General features: G+C 41.1%; 1 protein-coding gene across 1 annotated transcript; it reads right to left on the reverse strand.

The window, feature by feature from the left end:
• Positions 1–368: 368 nt before the first annotated feature.
• On the reverse strand, positions 369–6,937 carry LOC145341421 (E3 ubiquitin-protein ligase DDB_G0292642-like). The gene is made up of 4 exons (XM_080186362.1): positions 6,823–6,937; positions 4,968–5,065; positions 4,707–4,880; positions 369–1,533 (listed from the first exon to the last, which is right to left on the reverse strand). The coding sequence occupies exons 1-4, from the start codon at positions 6,896–6,898 to the stop codon at positions 1,018–1,020; spliced, it is 864 nt and encodes a 287-aa protein (XP_080042488.1). The 5' UTR covers positions 6,899–6,937; the 3' UTR covers positions 369–1,017.
• Between the last annotated feature and the right edge of the window lie 7,046 nt (positions 6,938–13,983).

Genomic DNA, 13,983 nt, shown 5'->3' on the forward strand with positions numbered 1-13,983 from the left:
TTGTTATTAAAACTACTTGGCGATCCTGTAACTCTGAGGGTAAAGAGCACTTTGAGTTCACTGTCCAACCCTTGCTGTTTGGCTGTATCAGTCTAATGGTTCAAGGGCTGGTTTGCGAGCAGCTCCAGTCTGGTTTCTCTGCTCTCCACAGCTGTATTGGTGCCTACGAGAAGGTGGATCTTGCAATCCCAAATATGATCTTTACAACTTCATTCATGTTTGCAACCCACAATTTGGGAATCATTGATATAAAACATTACATTGTGCCAAATTTCTTACATTTATATATTTTATTTCAGGAAACCAAACGTTACGAGGAAACAAAATACAAGTTGAAATAATACAAAGATAAATGTTAAAAAGCTCAGATAAAACTTGAATTTAAAAAAGGATAAAAATTTCACACTGCTTAATGCACTGATGTATATTCTCAACAGCCCTTTTATAGTAGTGCATCAACAGATTATTTATGCATGTTGTAACATAATTTCCCTTCAATATTTTCATGCACATACTACTTTTGAAATTAAATGCTTATTTTAAGTAATTTAACGTTGAGACAATGCAGAGAGCAATTTAGTGCAAGCATTCCTATGATAGTACAACTGTTGAAAAATATACTTTCTTGCATTTGTAATCATGTCAAACAACAAGTATGAAGCTAAACCCACAACTACATATAAATGAAGAATAGAAAATGGAAATGCCAGCTGAAGACATTATATAGAACACAGCAAAGCCCATGTAAATTCAGAGATGAAAATATTAGGAAATAATTTCCTTGGCAACATAAAATGCCAAACATAATAATTATTTATTTGCTTGGTATTAGCTTATGAATAAAATAATCCAAACAAACAAAAACTATCATGGGTTTGGCTTATCAAATCCCCTTTCAACATAACTACCAAAATCAGACAACATTGATCAGCAATAATAAATGACATGCATTGTGATATTGAATGATTTGTGATTTTTTTTGTGTTCATACTTTCATCTTGGACTCTGATTATTTGCTTAACTGATTGTACACAAAGAGGGCTCAGCAGCAATTGAAGCATTTGAATTTGAAGCATTTGAATTTGAAGCATGACGACTCCATACAGGAATACTGGTTTGCTTTGGTGCCACAGGTTTAGCACATGCATTAGAATAGTCAGATGATTTGCTGCAATCTTTTTTAAGCTGAAGGCATGCAAAACAAAATTCTACTTTACATGTAATGCATATGACATATTTGCACATTTCTTTATGCTCTATGAGCATTCCGCACGTAGGACATGCACGGATTTTAGGACAGGTAATGTTGCTGTATGGTAAAATCTTTGTGTCACACTTTTTTAGGGTTTCCAGCTGGATATTGGTGCAGCCTTCATTGTCACATCGATCTGATCGTGGTGCTCGGCCCTTCCACTCCTTCATACATTGCCAGCAGAATTCATAAGACTTTCTTTTCTCAGTCGTACAAATTGTACATCTGACTGACAGGTTTGTCAGGTCTTTACGTTCAACACAGCTTTTACATTCAGGGCACTTTAAAAAAAACACAAAAATAACTAAATGTTGAGACAGGAAGTGTATTCAAAGCATTGACAGTATCTTCTCATTATCTTTCAAAGCATACTTTATATGTATTTAGCTATACACAACACAATGATGAAATGGACATTTAAACGTGTATGCTAGCTGGTGCTTTTTATTAGCATCAAAAATATCTTTGCGTTCATATCCAGTTCTGTAAGTTACTTTTTTGCTATTTTTCTCCACTATCTTCCCAATTTTTAATCTCCTACAAAAGTTAAATGTTTGCTACAGTTAAATCATTGCCACAACATAAAAAACTACACACCTTCTACAGAGACAAACTTCTACAGAGGCAAGCATAACAAAGAAAATATTTCATATTCAATGAACACTCAAAAGAGTCCTCTTAATGAGAGGAGCATCCATGTCACAAGAATATATCCAAAATGAGCAGTCCCTGGAGCCAGTGCATTCTGGACTACAAAGCTGAGACTAAAACCCACCCAAACAAGCTTGCCTTGTCCCTAAAAAAAGTTTCTTTACCTTTCATAAATCTTACCTTGTGGCATATTATTGCCTTCTGACTATTATTCCAGTGAGATAGCTAGTTAATTGGCTCAGTGAATTGCTGTTTAAATAACATGGGCAGGTTCCTAACTTTTTGATCCACTTACGCTGTTATTGGAAACTAACATGATGATAAAGTAATGAACTGTGCCTGACATCATCACACACTATCACATGCTCCACAAAGTGGGAAACATTCCCAATCAGGGAGCACGTTATTCAGCCTGTAATGTATGTAGATGTCCAAAAAAAATCTAATAATGTTCCACATGAAAGGCTTCTATATAAACTCAATGATGAGTGCGTCCAGGCTACACCTGGATAAGAAATTGTTCAAATAGCAGAAAATCACAGCTGCAAAGGACCATATTTCCACTTCCCCAATTTTCCTCGGAGTCACCATGCCAATTATTATTCAAATTAACAACATGTAGGATTAGTAAAAGCCCGTGTTCCACATTTTTGCAATTTTTCTGCAGGGGGCTTGGTTAGCAAGTGTCTGAATTAGACCAGCCGCCTCAAGGAAAGGGCCATGTCAGGGGCACGTTACGAAGGCATGCAGAGTTTAAAAAGTTAAGTAAATGTGATTTTCAAAGTTTAAAGGATATATTCCTTTGTCGTTGCAACAACCCATCATACATCAAGGGAGGAATCAATATTTAAAAGTTGTCAGTTTACGGTCTACACTGTCCTGGCGATTGTTTGGACTGCATGTGAACACCAGGAAGGCCGCAGGTACTTTAGTCTGGGAACGAGAAGCAGTGACCCATATGGGAAGAGCAAGTGCAGGGCATGAGGGAGTGGAACAAGGGGCACCAAGCAGAAAGACCACACGTTGAGAAACAACGCCACAGAAGACTGGAACTCTCAAAACAGTTGCTCACCTGCATCCCTGCCCTGCTCAGTGAAGAGGTCTAGAGAATCTCATAGGTGACTGCACATCAATCCATCACCCATGTGGCAGATGCCCTCTTTCCTAAGACAATGCATCAGCATCACAATTGATGGGCCATTGCTGACTCAGAGGCCATTGGGTCCCATGCCTGGACTCTTTGGGTGGCGCTCTGCAATACCCTCCTGAAAGGGTGTCAGTCATTCTTGCACTCTTCATAATATGGACCTCCAGAGAGGTGTGGATTTTGAGGATAGTGAGGCCCTGGAAGGAGACAGCACATCAAGGTAAGGAGCAGGAGGTAAGAGAGGTGGAAGAATTGGAGGCAAAGGAAGGTGACATGAATAGACCCCTGCTGCATGAGAAGGTGGGGGCAATTTTCTGACCTCGTCATACCTGGCGCAGATTGCATCAATCACAGAATATACAGTGCGTGCCTAAAAATCAGTTGTGCATGCAGCGCCAAATGGTTTGCAATCATTCTGGTTCCTCTCTACTGCCGCAAACTAGATCATGCCCAGAAAGGGTGAGAGACTGATTAGCATAAGATTGACTTGACTTAAATCTCAGTGGCGAGTTTGGCATGCAATCGTCCCCCTTCCTGAAATATCCCCACTGCCTTGGTACATGGACATGAATCAGTACTGGTCTCCAGTATGTGATGGCCATGCTGGGGGGCTCAGAGACCATTGAAGCCCCCAGGTGGTCAGGGCATTGTCAAGCAGTGTCCACCAGACACCCTGGCAGTGCCCACTAGACAAGGGCACCCTGATATCAGTGGAGCCGGTATTGCTGGCTCTATCAGGCCCACCCTGTCGGTGATACAGTGTCATAGCTGCTTACAGCATTTGTTTTATTCAAAATGCTGCATTATCTGGCAAGAAAAGCTGGCAGGGGCACTGTATGCCAGTTTCTCGGCACAGCCAGCACTTAAAGAGAAGAAACAGAAGCTTTCACCCTTGTAATAGGCAGGCTGGGTGGTCAGACTGGAAGCACAATGCAAATCAATGCCACAGAGCACTCAACGAAAAGAAAAAATGTTCAACTAAATAACAAAATAGAAGAATCTGAGTCAAAGGAAATTATGACCAAACTGCATAGCGCTCTGATCAGACTAGTACAACATCCACTTCTTATCTCCAAGGCACATGAATGCCATTCAACTGTTGAATGCGAAGTAAAACCAGGAAACTGATCTCCAGTATCAAAGGCCTGAGTTGTAAGGAAAAACTGATCAAGCTGGGTAAGGATCAGACTCCTTCTTTGATTCAATGTCTGATGTACTTACATGCTTTTCCTGAAAAAAACAGCTCATTCCTTCCCTGCAGGAAGGAATCTTTGGATTCCTTGGTAACTATCTTATCTTTATGGTTTCTGGTTCTTTAGACTCCCCACAAGTGTAAACATCTTTTCTACATCTCCCTCATTGAACTCCTTCACAATTAACAAAAATTCATTTTACTATATTCAAACAGAAATGGGCCCCAGCCTATTTAATATATTTCACCATAGAAATGCCAGGATACATCCCATGTTTTTGTTTAAATTTCACTTTTTTAAAAAAATGTCTAATAAGCAGACATTGCCATCCTGCCTGAATCAATCATGTTGATTGCCTTACTCTTCTATATTCTCACTCCATCCTGCTTCAGAACTTTCTCAATTCCTGAAATGTCCCCCATTTATAATGAACAATAGATATGAAATGCTGATGCTGGATTACCCATTTGTATTCACAGTATTTTGCAGCAGCGAGTAAGGCAACCTTCTCTTCAAAATACATCTGTTCCTCATCAGTCAGCAATGCATGCCTGCGAACTTCCACGTAAGACCACTGCTTGTTACATTTCTCCTCAGTGCCTTTCATTATTGCAGGGCAGTGGAATGTGAAATGACCCTAAAATAGGAATTGAAAATTACGTTTTCAAAATATTATTTTTAACAATCACTTAACAAACAAATTAATTTTGTCCAAGGTACTGACCTGGTCTATCAGGCTCCGACACCATAAAGTGAGTGAATTGGGGTCTACAGCATGTCCACAGGACATTTCTACTCTCAGAACATCTGGGTCATCGTCTCCTGAAATGGACATTTTTCGTTAGAATTTTGATCAATAAAGTCAATGGAGGCAATCCTATTTTCTCATCCCACCGGTCAATGGGTGGGGTGAACTGATAAGATTGTGAGCAAGGCAAAAAATTGAGTTCACGGCTATCGTGATCTTACCGGGCCCGGATATCTGGTGAGATCAGCCTTGCACCCGAAAAAGTCACAAGGCACATTTTAATATTTAAATCCAGTAATGTAGATTTAACTATGATTAGTGAGCCCGGGATGCAATCGTCTGGAATCACTTGCCTTTGCGACCTCGCCGGTGAAGGTCCTCACCAGCGATTGACCAGGATGGGGGGGAGGGGGTGCAATCAGTAGGCCGGGAAGGAGGGGCCAATGATCGGCTGGGCCAGGACAGGAGCAAATGGCATTGGGGATTGGGGAGAGGTGGGGGGGGGGGGGGCGGGGGTGGGGGTAGTGGGGGGTGGTGGGGGGTGAGTTGCGATTGACTGGGGTGGGGTTGAGTGACCAATTGGCCAAGGAGGCCAGCAATCATGAAGGAGTAGGCAGGGGGAGGTGGGTGCTTTCCAGGGGTTGAAAGTGACTGATGGATCTCTGTGCTGTTACATAGGAAGACTCAGCTGTGCATGCACAATTGCCCACTCCACTGTGAGCTGCTGGTGGGAAACAGATTTTGCATTTTTTTTAACAGAGCGGCATAAAATTGCACTGAAAAAAAGAACCAAAACTCTCCTGTTTTCATGCTCATTCAGGGCTTAGAATGCTTTTGTTAAGGTTACTCCCTATGGTTTTACAATATGCTGGTCAGATTTTCCAGTCAGTTGAAAAACAAGGGCACTTACCGCTAAGCATTCTGTATATCAGAATCCTTCCCAAAGCAGCTGGCTATTAAAATGAAGGCAAAACCCCTGTAATAATATTACTATCACCCAAAGTTTAATTGCAATCCTTCAATTCTTTTTGTCAATTCCACCGTGTCACTTTGCCAATGAAAATGAAACTATCATTGCAAAATGGAAGATGAATTAATATCAGAATTCACTGTTTCAAACAGTGCACTTTAATATGACAGTAAAATTCTCATCCTTGTGTTGAGGCTATCTCTGTAATCTCCTCTAGCCATACACAGTGGTTAGCCTCACAGCACCAGGGACTGGGTTCAATTCACCTCACCTCAGGCCACTGGGTGTATGGAGTTTACACGTTCTCTCCGTGTATGCGTGGGTTTCCTCCGGGTGCTCCGGTTTCCTTCCAAACTGCAAAGACGTGCAAGTTAGATTGACTGGCCACGCTAACGTGCCCATTAATGTCAGGGGAACTAGCGGGGTAAAAACTTCGGTGGGTGTGTGTTCGGTGTGGACTCAATGGGCCGAATGACCGCCCTCTGCACTGTCGGGATTCTCTGATTCTATGAGCTGCACTTCTCTAATTCTGGCTTCTTGAAGACTCTCGGGTGTAATCGCTCCCCCAAAATCTGTTAATAGGGCAGGGAGCTCTGGAGCTCCTCCCCTAAACTAGCCCACCGTTTTACCTTAGTTTTCTCCTTTAAAACAATCCTTAAAACTTTGACAAAAGATTTGGCCACTTGCGATCTGCCCAGTATCGGATTTTGTTTCCAAAAATGCCCTGAAATGCCTTGAGTTTGTTTTATTAGATTGAAGATTACGTTACGTTAAAGATAACTAAACATATTTATTGATGCTACAATCGCTCCAATTGTTTTTATTTCTAACGCCACTGACACGTATCGCTTAGCATTTTACCTGTGATTTCGTCCTTTGCCCTTACAAATTTCAAAGTGGTGTCTTCAGGATCATAGCGCTTTTCCATACGTTCCATTATTGTCACCGCTTCACTTCCAACGTATGTGCCCGACGAGCTCCCCGCACCGTTCAAATACACAGGTTACTTCCTCAAAACAAACTCTCCTAATTTGTTTACAGGCACGAGTCAATAAAATTGACGACCATGCCACTGACCAATCGCATTAAACCAGTGTCTGCCTGCTCCGTCAGCAAGTTGTGTTTCAGTTTCATTTTCTTCAGAACATGATTTCTTGAAAATGTTATCTTTTCTGGGAAGTTCCATCGGCAATTTTATTTTTATACATTTTTATGGTTCTGTTATAAATATCCTTTTTGCCTTTGTGAGTTCTCTGTTTTTCCAACTTGCCCTCACCTCTGTAACTCTGTAATTTCACTACTCTGTGCCCACTTCTGAAAGTGAATCCTGGCTCCCATCTTGCTCAGCCCATGAGGCCACTCAGAGTTAGTGGACCTCTGTGAAAACAACCAGAAATACAGTTAATCTTCAACAGGGAATGGTAACAAGATGAGATTCTCCTTTCTGGTGATAAACCCTGCTGGAAATTTAAACTGGGTATTTTGAGGTGAAAGAAGGTGGCTGGTCACTGATGTTCCACATGTTTGAACAATCTGCTGACAGTCCTTGTCCAGACATTTCAGATTAAGTTTAGCCACTTGTTGAGGTAACGTAAGAATGCTGTACATTGAACAAGACCTCATTCATGAACCTTGAAAAGATGATGGGATAAACTTGACCATTCATTATCCCTTCTGTATCATTGAATCAATTGGAAGTTGAACATTTGAATCCTTGAGCGTTGATTCTGTGAGATTGGTATGGATAGCTTCATAAGTGCAATTTTTCCAAGTGTGTAAACAAATGAAAGACTAAGTATAAGACATTTTTCATAGGATGGAATGGATTAGTAGAAGTCCAAAATGAAATGGAGAAACTGAGTATAACCAAGCATTGAATGAGTAACAAAAGGAAAAGCAAAAGCAACATGTTAAGATATGTAGGTCAATTTTTGTTTTTATTGCCAGGATATTAGACATTATCTGGGCAGAATAAAGCAATTCAAGGCTTCATATTGTACAAGAAGGAGATGTACTCATCTAGAATCTCAGCATGTAGTAGAGTGTAAATAAAAAAGGTTTTTGAAAAAAACAAGCAGAATTAGACCTAAGTTGCTCATAAATAGTGGGAAACCTTCCTAATCCAGAACAGGCCACATGTTTTGCCTAAAGAAAAATCCAAAAATTATTCAAAGTAAAAATGCAATGTCAAAACCACAGGGTTCATAAAAGTCTATGCACAATACATTTTTGTTGATAGATGACCAAATTTTTGATGTTACTGTGCGAGCAATTACATTATTCAGGAAATTCCTGGCTACCGCATATATTGATGTGCACAAGCTTTACACTTCACTGTTTCCAAGTGACCGCCATGAATTCTATAAAGAATTTCCTCCCTCATAGGCTTGGGCATTACTAATCTATGGATAAATACTGGAAGATCACCCACTATCATTAGTTTTTTCCCTCTGTTTGTGGTACTTTCATAAAAAAGCTGATTATTTGGACTATATTTTAACCAAGCTCTTGGCAAAATTTCCTAACCTGGGTACAACTCATATATTCTGTTTTTGTGCTTTCCTGATTTCTTGTAGTTTTATCTCAAAAGCTGGTAAAGAGTTGGTTAGCATTGATAAAAATGTTTTCAGCTCTGAAATAAGAACTGAGTCTAACCGTAGTTCTAGATAACGGCCACAATTTTATGGCTCACCAGTCTCTCACGTTGGAGCTATTGGGGATCTTTCATTAATGTCAGTATAGACTGTATGTTTATTGATGTCTCTTTTTTACATCCACAGGTGATTCAGTCCGCCTTGTTGGCCAACAAGGGTCATGCACACAGTGGGTCGCGCGAGAGCTGCTCTTGGATGTTGCTTCGAGAGTTGCCTAGTTCTTCACATCGTTAGTGTACGCTTAAACTGGACCAATTGATGGGCAACACGATAGCTCAGTGACTATCACTGTTTGCTGTGCAGTTACAGGGACCCAGGTTGCATCTCCAGCTTGGGTCAGTGTCTGTGGGAGTTTGCACATTCTCCCCGTGCTTGCGTGGGTTTTCTCCTGGTCCTCCGGTTTCCTCCCACACCCCAAAAACATGCTTTTAGGCTGATTGGTGTTGATAAATTGTCCCTAAATTGGACCTCTCTTAATCTGGCGCACATATAATTCTCTAAATTTGCACCCCTTTATTGTGGAGTCCACGAGATGTAGACAAAAGTCGCAGGTAGAAGAAGGATTGGAATGAGGCACTCTTAAGTGTTAAAATAGGCGGCGCAGGCTTGTGGGGCCGAAGGGCCTGTTTCCTGTGCTGTGTTGTCCTTTGTTCTTTGCTCTCATCAACCCCAGAAGCGGGGCAAATGAGGCTTGCAGAATGTAATTTTCCATTAGCCTAGGACAGAATTTTATGAACCTCGCCCAAGCGAGGTCATAAAATCCCAGCAAATGTATCTGCTATGATGTGTGTTCTGCCTGGCACATGCATAACTGTATAATAACACATCTGTTTGATTCTGAATCATAATATGGGTAGAGGCATTTTGACAATCTCGGAAAAATTTAGAAGGGTGATCAACGATTTATGACCTGTCTCAATTTGAAATTGCAATCCCATCAAACAATGAGAAAACTTCTCAGATGTCCAGGTTATTGCCAACACTTCTTTCTCCATAGTCACAAAACATCGTTCCTTTTCAGTTCATGCCCTGGAAGCTAGGTGAACTGGCTTTCTGTTACCATCCTCCTGAACCTGAGCAAGTATAGTTCCAAGATCTGTTGAGTAGCATCTTCGGCCACCTCTGTGGGCCACCTTGGATTATAATGTGTCAGTACGTTTGAAGAGTTTAGTATTTGGTTACTTTCTTAAATAATGTTGGTTTGCTTAATTCCCCAAACCACTGTTGGCCTTTTTATAAAAGATCTCTCAAAAGTTCGGTGATCGTAGCGAAGTTCAGAATCAAATTACAATCGATTGATCATTATAAGGAATCTCTGGACATCAGTAGCACACTTTGGTTGTGGTAAGCCATGTTGGCCTTCATTTTTTGAGGGTCTACCATTATGCACTCCTGTTGTATGACATGTCTAAAGAATTCAATGATAGTTTTCATAAGTTCACATTTTTGGTTTAAAATGAGACAATAAGACCATAAGACATAGGAGCAGAATTAGGCCATGAAGCCCACTGAGTATCCTCTGCCATTCAATCATCGCTGATTTTTTTTCATCCCCATGCCTTTTTCCCCATATCCCCTGATCCCCTTATTAATCAAGAACCTATCTATCTCTGTCTTAAAGACACACAATGACCTGGCCTCCATAGCCTTCTGCAGCAAAGAGTTCCACAGATTCACCACTGTCTGGCTGAAGAAATTCCTCCTCATCTCTGTTTTAAAGGGGCATCCCTTTAGCCTGCGGTTGTGCCCTCTGGTTCTAGTTTTTCCTACTAGTGGAAACATCCTCTCCATGTCCACTTCCAGGCCTCACAGTATCCTGTAAGTTTCAATAAGATCCCCCCTCACCCTTCGAAACTCTAGCGAGTACAGATCCAGAGTCTTCAATCGTTTCTCATATGACAAGCTCTTCATTCCAGGGATCATTCTTATGAACCTCCTCTGGATCCTTTCCAAGGCCAGCACATCCTTCCTCAGATATGGGGCCCAAAACTGCTCACAATACTCCAAATGGGGTCCGACCAGAGTCTTATATAGCCTCAGAAGTACATCCCTGCTTGCCTCTTGTTATGCTTTTGGACTTCATTAACTCTGGGCAAGTGAATGGAAATGATGATGAAGTGTTTGTGCAAGGAATTGAATGAAAAACAACTTACACTGCAAGTTTACAGGAATGAAGGTTAATAATTAGGAGAAAACTCATAGTGAACCTACCAGTGACATGCTTACAACCTACTGCCTAACATCAGTGTTAATTGTTTCAGAAACCAATTGTGTCTGGTTCATCTTTCAAAATAATATTGCTCTAGCAATTGCACTGTTCCAGACTCGTGGCTGTTTTTGTAACCAGTTAGCATCACCCTCTTGCCACGACCTGAATAGTCTATTTGTTTTTAATCCTATTATTGGCTAGTTTACCTGGATCCCTCAGCTGCTTTTGTATCTTTTTCCTCCATGTGTTGAATTGAATAAAATTATAACTTCATTTTACAAACAGAATAAAATTATAGGAACAATTTACTTCTGAAAGTGTTGATACAAGACTTGCATTCACTGAGAGGTTCACAATGAGGTTCCCCTATTTGTAGCCCCCTCAATGGTGGATGCTTGGCCCTTAGAGCCTCTGCTCAACAAATGGACATTGTATGTCATCCCATGCAAATAAACAAAAAGAAGATAGATACTAACACTTCAATTGGTAAGCTGGAATGTCAGGATCATGCGTATGGGACTGACAGACAGCTTGAGTTGGTTGATAATGTGTGCAAGACAGTAGTGATTGACATGGAACTTGAGTATAAAGCAGTGAACTAAACTGAATTAAAGTTAACGTAGGTTGAATTAAACTATACACCTGCATCACAAAGAATTTAATAATTTATTATTTTGACTTTTGGTTGATTCTTAACATTCTTACTTTTGATGTCTGTGTATGTGTGTCTTCACATCTTGTGGTACTTATTTCTTGGGTTTAATAAATAATAAACTTACTCTGTCCTTGACTCATGAAAATCTGGCCTGATTGGCTCTGTATTAGAAAAAAGGTAAACACATTGAGATTGGAAATGACACCTACAAGGAAACTGCATTTTTAAACACCCTTTGTGACCAACTCAGGGAGCTGAAGAAATGGGAGTTGGTTCACTCCTTCACACCTGGTTGTAACAAATCTGGGGGCTCTTTTCCAGAATTTTTCCACAGACTAATAAAACAAGTAGAGTGGGGATGAGTACAAGTAAGAAATAACTGGAGAACTAAGAATAATAATTAGATTTTATAATAGAATGGAGAAAGATTGAAAAGAATTATAGAGAGGGGATTACCTATAAGGGTAACAAGCAGGTATCTTAGGACTTGACCACTTATCAGTCGGAAGGTATTGAGTGTTCATGCTGGCAGGACCTTCCAGTTCCACTGATGGCGCACCCCCGCTGCAGCTTTCCCAGCAATGAGGAGTGCATTCAACAGGAAACCCTGCTGACAATTGCAGGACTAGAAGGTCTCGCCACCAGCCAATGGCAGGCCATCTCTGCTGTCGCAAAACATGCAGAGGGGTTGTGTGGAAAATCCCGCCAAACATTTTGCACAGCTTTATTTGGTATCGAAAATGATGTATAATTTGTTCAACTCCGGGGGCCCAGGAAATATAAAGCAGACATTTATCTCAACATCCACTGCCCTGCCCTCATCAATCATCTGCGTCACTTCCTCGAAAAAGTGGATCAAGTTAGTGAGACACGTCCTCCCCTTCACAAAACCATGTTGCCTCTCACTAATACAACCTTTATTCCCAAGTGGGAATAAATCCTGTCTCAAAGAATCCTCTCCAATAATTTCCCTACCTCTGACGTAAGGCTTACCAGCCTGTAATTAGCTTAATTATTCTTGCTACCCTTCTTAGACAAAGGAACAACATTGGTTATTCTCCAATCTTCCAATCCAATTTGTATCCAGTGAGGATACAAAGATTTCTCTTAAGGTCTCAGCAATTTCCTCCCTTGCCTTTCTCATTATTTTGGGTTATATTCCATCGGGCCCTGGGGACTTGGCTAACTTAATGTTTCTCAAGAACCCCAATACCTGCTCCTTTTTGATCTCAGCATGACTCAAACTATTGACACATCCTTTCTCAGATTCATCATCCACCAAGTTCTTCTCTGGTGAACACTGATGCAAAGTACTCATTTAATATCTCGTCCATTTCCTCTGGCTCCATGCATAGATTCCCTCCCCTGATTTTGTGAGGGCCAACCCTCTCCCTCGCTACCCTCTTGCTATTTATATGTGTATAGAAAGCCTTGGGATTTTCCTTAATCCTGCTGGCCAATGATTTTTCATGACCCCTTTTAGCCCTACTTATTCCATTCTTTCTACTTTCCTTGTATTCCACATTTGCTTTGTGTGTTCCCAGCTTCCTAGCCTTGACAAATGTTTCCTTTTCCTCATGGACTAGGCTCACAATATCTCGCATTGTCCAAGGTTCCCAAAACTTGCCATACTTATCCTTCATCCTTACAGGAATGTGCCAGTCCTGAATCCCTATCAACTTACACTTGAAAGACTCTCATATGCTACATGTTGATTTGCTCCCCATCTTATTCTTCAGTTCCTGTCTAGTATTATTGTAATTAGCCTTCCTCCAGTGTAGCACCTTAACTTGAGAACTACATTTTTCTTTATCTATCAGTACCTTAAAGCTTACTGAATTGTGGTCATTGTTCCTGAGCTGCTCCCCTACTGAAATGTCGACCACCTGGCCGGGCTCATACCAGGTCCAGTACGAATCCTTCCCTAGTTGGACTATCTACATACTGTTTCAAGAAGCCTTGCCAAAATCTGCTTACATATCTGTTTCTCTATCTCCTGCTCTCTGTTGGGCGGCCTATAGTAAACCCTCAACATTGTGACTACACCCTTCCTATTCCTGAGCACCACCCATATTCCCACACTACATGAGCGCTCCGGATGTCCTCCCGCAATACAGTTGTGATATTCTCCTTAACCAGTAGAGCAATACCCCCACCCTTTTTACATCCCCCTCTAACCCACCTGAAACATCTGTAAGCTGGAATGTTAAGCTGCCAATGCTGTCCTTGCTTTAACCATGTCTCTGTAATAGCAACAACACCATAGTTCCAAGTACTAACCCAACTTCTAAATTCATCTGCCTTACCTTTTACACTTCTCGCATTGAAACAAATGCACTTCAGTCCAGACCCCCTTTGATTAGCAACCACACCTTGCCTGCTCTTTCATTACTGGCCCTACCCTCTGGTTCCCCTTCAGATAATTCACCTTTGCTTTGGTTTCCACCCCCCCTGCCAAAATTGTTTAAATCTTCCCGTGTGACACTAGCAAAGCTCCCAACCAG

Source organism: Carcharhinus amblyrhynchos, chromosome 3 (assembly GCF_965287045.1).
Source record: "Carcharhinus amblyrhynchos chromosome 3, sCarAmb.v2.hapA, whole genome shotgun sequence".
Taxonomy (NCBI): domain Eukaryota; kingdom Metazoa; phylum Chordata; class Chondrichthyes; order Carcharhiniformes; family Carcharhinidae; genus Carcharhinus; species Carcharhinus amblyrhynchos.

Excerpts from the sequence above, each read along its gene's own strand:
- LOC145341421 (XM_080186362.1), bottom strand. The coding sequence starts at position 6,898 with ATGGAACGTATGGAAAAGCGCTATGATCCTGAAGACACCACTTTGAAA. Across the intron at positions 5,066-6,822 it reads GGCAAAGGACGAAATCACAG|GAGACGATGACCCAGATGTT; the intron begins GTAAAATGCTAA and ends TGTCCATTTCAG. Across the intron at positions 4,881-4,967 it reads GTCGGAGCCTGATAGACCAG|GGTCATTTCACATTCCACTG; the intron begins GTCAGTACCTTG and ends TTCCTATTTTAG.